General features: G+C 50.3%; 1 protein-coding gene across 1 annotated transcript; it reads right to left on the bottom strand.

The window, feature by feature from the left end:
- Positions 1-1,773: 1,773 nt before the first annotated feature.
- On the bottom strand, positions 1,774-5,292 carry LOC104038273 (folate receptor gamma). The gene is given in 6 exon segments (XM_009492596.2): positions 1,774-2,135; positions 2,401-2,536; positions 2,912-3,100; positions 3,787-3,948; positions 3,950-4,030; positions 5,263-5,292. Coding segments are annotated over 6 exon segments (960 nt in total).
- Between the last annotated feature and the right edge of the window lie 491 nt (positions 5,293-5,783).

The following is a 5,783-nucleotide window of genomic DNA, read 5'->3' as shown; positions in this document are numbered from 1 at the left end:
AAAGAAAAAAGTACTTCTGTATTTCATATAAAGGCAAGGAATAAGTAACCAGCCAGAATAGAAGCTGTATCATTAGGAGCATTTTAAAAATCCAATAAACCAGAGAAACTTCTGGGAATAGCTGCTTTGATCTAAAAACTCCTTAAAGTATTTGAAGTACTATAAAGCCCTGCAGACTGGACAGCTGTGGACTTTGCCTAACCTGAGCAGCCCTGTGCATTTCCCCATTGCGTGCCCCTGTGCCATTCCTTTCAAAAGTTGCTAAAGTTTTGCTAGAGGTTTGTTTTCACTTCCTGAGGAAGAAAAAAAAAAAAAAAAAAAAGCAGCACAGCAGTGAGCCTTTGCACAGTCACAGACTAAATGAACTTAATGGACTTTTTAGAGGGATGGCCCATAGACGAAGGCAATGATATCTGTGTGTATATATCAAGACAGTGAAAGTGGTGGTGATGAATTAGAACACATTGGAAAGGGGAGGCCCTGTGCATGACGCAGATGGTATAGAATAAAGGGTGGATACTGTCCTGGTTTCAGCTGGGATAGAGTTAATTTTCTTCCTAGCAGCTGGCATAGTGCTGTGTTTTGGATTTAGTAGGAGAATGTTGATAGCACCAACTAAACCATCACTGTGTTAAGTGCTGCTCATGCCAGTCAAGGACTTTTCAGCTTCCCATGCTCTGCCAGGTGCACAAGAACCTGGGAGGGGGCACAGCCAGAACAGTTACTGTTTTACTTTATTTCAATGATTAAACTGTTCTTATCTCAACCCAGGAGTGTTTCTCACTCTTACTCCTCCGATTCCCTCCCCATCCCACGGGGGCCGGGGGAGCGAGTGAGCGGCTGCGTGGTGCTGAGCTGCTGGCTGGGGCTAAACCACAGCACACGTACAGTCTCTGGACAGCTGCAGGACAAGGACAGTTCTGCTAAGGTGCTCCTCAGAGGCACCTGCTGGGCTGGAAAAGCAGGTGCCACTTGCACCAGGTTGCAGCAGCAATTTGCATTTAGCCCCAGCAATCCATGCACAGAAAGTCAGACTGCTCCCGCACCCACCTTCGAGGGGCCTGGCTCAGAGGGAAGAGGAAGAAGCATAGAAGAGCGGCTGCAGCTGGGGAGGGGACATTGCAGGTGCTTCTCATGGCTAGCTGTGGTCTGCTGCAGGAGTCCCATTGCAGACATGCAGGCAACTCTGCACCTCCTCCAGCAGGATGGGGCACAGCACAGCAGCTAAGGAGCCATCAGGACCCAGGAGATCTGCATCCACCCAGGAGATCTTTCCTAACCCCCAGGCAGACTCCTACATGTACAGATCCCCACACCCACCACCCCCCAGTCCAGACCAGCAGCCTTGTTCCACCCCCAGAGCACTTCTACCTCTTCGATAGTACTTAACTTCAGTACAGCAAGGCTGATTCAGGAGTATTTTATTATCATCCCCACCCTTCAGGCAGTCAGAGCAGACAAAGACCGGACACCAGAGCTCAGCTGAGGACCTCAAACAAGCACTGCCAACCCAGCACACGGCCATGAGGCAGGAACAGATGTGAAGGAGCTCCTGCATCAGAGAAAAGACACACAGTACTGCCCTTCCTAGGATGGCAAGGAAGCAACTGCCTTTGGCAGCAGCTGAAAGTAGAGGCAGGTATCAAGGTCCAACAACATAACTCATGCAGAGGACTTACTGAGGCATGTGACCAGTTTGAACAGACTTAGCCTATGCCAGCTCCTCTTGTAGGGCAGCTGGAGCAGTCCAAGCCGCATCCCTTCAGGGAGCGGTCACAGGGACCCCCATCCATGGGATCCACAGCCCCCAGCTCCCTCAGAGACCACCACAAGGGCCAGAGGCAGCAGGACCAGGCCAGGCCATGGCAGAGCACACACAGCTTCACCAGTCTCAGGAGTCACATCCTCCATCCGAGCAGAGGAGGATCTCTTTTTCCAAGCATAGTACTTCGCCACAACCACATTGGGGTTTCCCTGGGCAGGGTCAAACCACATCTGGATGCAGCGTCCGCTGCCCCGGTGCTCTGTGGTGTATTTGTAGGAGTTGGACCAGATTTTCTCACACAGGTCTTTTGGTCGGGGGAAGACTTGGCTGAAGGGTCTGCACATGGAGCCCCAAGGACAGCGGTTCGTTCCTGAAGACAGACAGCACCAAAGAACAACGTGAGCTAGCATACTTCACCTAGGTCCTTTCACCTGGGAGGAGCAGGCCACCTGCCCACAGCCCATCACTGCATCTTGGCTGATGGATGGTGGCTTGGCCACCTTCTAGCCAGCAGCCCCACAGACAGGCAAGAGCAATTAGGGGTCTTGGCTTCAGCCACCAGGCAGGCAGCAGTGACACTGCCAGGGGCTTGCCTGCAGGGACGAGGAGAAGCTTGCTCCACACAGCCCACCAACCTGTTGCCCAGTTCCAGCCCTTGTGCCAGTTCTCTTTGCACGTTACATAGTCCTTGCAATCCTCCCACCACTCCTCACAGTCCTCTTTGCAGAGTGGCACATGAAGAATCCTCTCCCGACGCCAGCTGCTGTCAACCTGCAAGAGAACAGGACCATGCACACTGCTGGTGGCCCTTGAAAGTTAAGGGGCAGGATCTGCCACATCCCAGATCCCCCCCAGACCCTTCCACTGGGCTTCAGAGCTGATCTCAGAAGAGTTTCAGCCCCAGCAGAGACATGCCTTGACAACAAGCAATCTTTCCATCAGCCTGTCTGACTACCTAAGCAGTCCTTTGCTACCTAAGGCTAGCAAAGTCCTTTGAATCTTTCCACCCAGGAGGAAAGTTCACAGTGTCCCTGGAAAGCACGCTCCTATACATGCCCGGGGTATACCATACAGGGGACCAGCATATAACACATCACATTGCCAGCACAAGCCCTGTTGTCTTAGTCACAGCAGATCTGATCCTACCTGTTCAATCCAGGGCCCCAAGTTGGGTGAACACTCATACAAGCATGTGTCCTGGATGAAGTGGCGCTTGCATTTGGGTGGCATCAGCCCACAATGGTTCCAGTTGAAGTTGTACAGGTTGGATTGGTCCTTGTGGGCTTCCGAACTGGTGTTGGCTGTGCAGCAGGCGTTGTCCTTCCAGGGAGCACACTACAACAAAGCAAGAGACAGGCTGGTCAGGGGGGCAGGCAGCAGCTTGAGGGAGTCAGAGGATGCGGCAGGTGCCAGCTCCCTGCATAGCCTACAGCAAGAAGCCTTCAGCAGTAAGAGGATTTTCTCTCCTCCAGCAAACCCTTGGGCACTGTGAAGAGTTCAGGGCTGCAGCAAAGTGGAGTTGGAGGAAGAGCAGGAGGAGGACTCTGAAGGTTAGAGCCAGCCTGAGGAATAGAAACACACTCCCTTCTCTTGCACCCTGGCTTGCTCTTAGCCCCCTTCCCACCAAGAACCTGGGGGAAGAGCTCTTCAATTAGCAAGAAGAGTCTCTAACAGAGAGAGGGAGCAGATAAGAGTTGTCTTTCCTTGCCACCTGGGTAACCTTGTTCTGATCTGGGGTACCTAAAGCTTTGGGAAGGGGATGCCTCCTGGTTAAAGAGGGGTGATACTGAGCTGACAGAAACCATCACAGCACTGCATCTGCCCTAGCCATTTGCTAGAAGAAAACAGGAAACAAACAGGCCTCATACCCAGCACAGGCTTTCTTCCTCAGGCAAGTGGTTGCTAAGCCCAAAGCACAAACCAGCCTGTATCACCTGGGGAGGTCAGCACAGGGGACCTCACAGGGGAGGTCGGCACAGGGGACCCAGACAATCCCACCTAACACATGAGCAGAGCCATACCTGGTCATGCAGCGTCCCCTCTGGGCCAGGCTTGGTTTTGTGGTGTTTGGCATCCATGCAGATGTTCAGCAATGGGTCCTTCACAGGCATCACCGTGGAAGCAGCCAACAGCACGAGCAGCGCCTGTCCCACTCCCATCCCCACAGCCAGCCCGGTCAGATCAGGGGAGCTGGGAAGTTCTGGAGCTGCACAGAAAGGGAACGGCATGGGAGGGGTTTTGCCACGAGCGGCAGTAAACAAGGTGCTGTGAGGGCCATGCACTGCCAAGGACACACCAGCGGACCATCAGCAGCTCGCAGCACCAAGGGCGCAAGCGCAGCCCCCGCAAGCAATGCAGTGAGGTCAGCTACATGTTGTCCTCTGGATAACACCAGAGACAAACAGCCCTTGTAGTGCTTGGGCTGTTGTGTAGTTAACCTCAGACATCCCTTATTAAAAAGGGAATGTGGTGTGAGACCCATTCAAATTGGGGTCCTTTTGCATTAAGCCACCCCACTGTTTCAGCACAGTGCTTTCAGCTCCCAAGCCTTCTGCAACTAGACATTGCTAGTTAAGGGATCTCTTTAGTGATTCAGAGGAGGTAGTTAAGTGCGCTAGCACACTGACATCTTGCATGGACCACAAGCCACAGGAGGCCCACCTTGTTTTCAGGAGTATGTAAGAGGAGAAGGCATTTTCTTTGGTTTATCTGCACCCGGGCCTTTGGAGACCCACACTTGAGGTCTCCAAAGGAGACTTGACTTGGGCAATAAAAGACACTTCACATAATCACACCTTGCCTCCTCTGCCCACCTAGAGGCAGACAGAACTTTTATAGTAGTTTACTAACAACACCCCCCCCTCAAACAGAAAGCAAGAAAACCCCTCCAAAACCAACCAACAAACAAACACACCCCCCCCAGTATTCCCTCATGTTCCTTGTCAATACAGCATAAGGGTCTAAAACAATCACCAATCAAGAAACATTTTGCAAAACACAGGAACAAGACAAACCATTTACAGCATTAAAATAGCATAAAACAATAAAACAACACAGAAGGCAGTAGTTCCAGAACTAAGGAAGCAGACACATTAATCTGAGGACTAGGAAGTAGCTAACTTGTATCATAATTATTTATATATAACTAACAAAAAACCCCCTTAAAAAATACACCAACCTTACCAGCCCAGGCAGCCTCTAAACCCTCTGTAACACCTTAAAAACACTCAGCACAGCAACTTCCTGGGGTCAGCTTTAATAGAAAAGCCTTCTAACACAGGTGCTGGCACTGGAAAGCACCTTCCTAATATGTTTAACGAGCTTTAACTTCTGCCAGAATTTGTTACCTTAGAAGCAGTTGTTTTGGTGACCACCAGCTTGTCCAGCCTGTTTTACAAGGAACACCTTCTTGCCTGGGAAACAGCCTAGTGGTTTTTTTTCAAAAGGTCTCTTATCAGCCTTGGCCATTCATAACAAGCCCTTTTTCCTCTACTTGCCCTACACCAGGCAGTTTTGATTTACACCATTGCATGAGACAAAAAAGCCAAAGAGGAACAGATCCAGGATATGGCCATGCACCAAGAATAAATACAAAAGGACTAATGCTCATCACAAAAAAAATGACATGCAAGAATAAGTGCTGTTGTCTCAGAAGGAAGAATAATGACTCCCAACACACACACACACACACAGAATGCTAGCTGATGAGGGGAAACAATGCACCTTGTTGCAAAAACCTGAGAACAATAATTGAAGCTAAAAGCTAGGGTTTGCCCACAAGACCCCTTGGAAAGCCCTCACCCTCAGCAAAGGGACAGAGGCTTCCTCCTGGAACAGCACAGGTTTCAGGGCCGTTTTGCTCTTTTCTTCAATCACATCACTGATGTTTTGGTGATGAGCCCACTTGCCTAAGGAGCTCATCTTCCTAAATTTAATTTAATTTAATCCTAAATTTAATCCAACACTTTAGGCTCTAGGAGACCCTGCTTTAGTGTTTTCCACAGTCTAACAACATGCT

Source organism: Pelecanus crispus, chromosome 1, assembly GCF_030463565.1.
Source record: "Pelecanus crispus isolate bPelCri1 chromosome 1, bPelCri1.pri, whole genome shotgun sequence".
In the NCBI taxonomy this organism is placed as follows: domain Eukaryota; kingdom Metazoa; phylum Chordata; class Aves; order Pelecaniformes; family Pelecanidae; genus Pelecanus; species Pelecanus crispus.
Note: the sequence above shows the minus strand (reverse complement) of the source record. Positions and strands in the feature narration are given on the sequence as shown.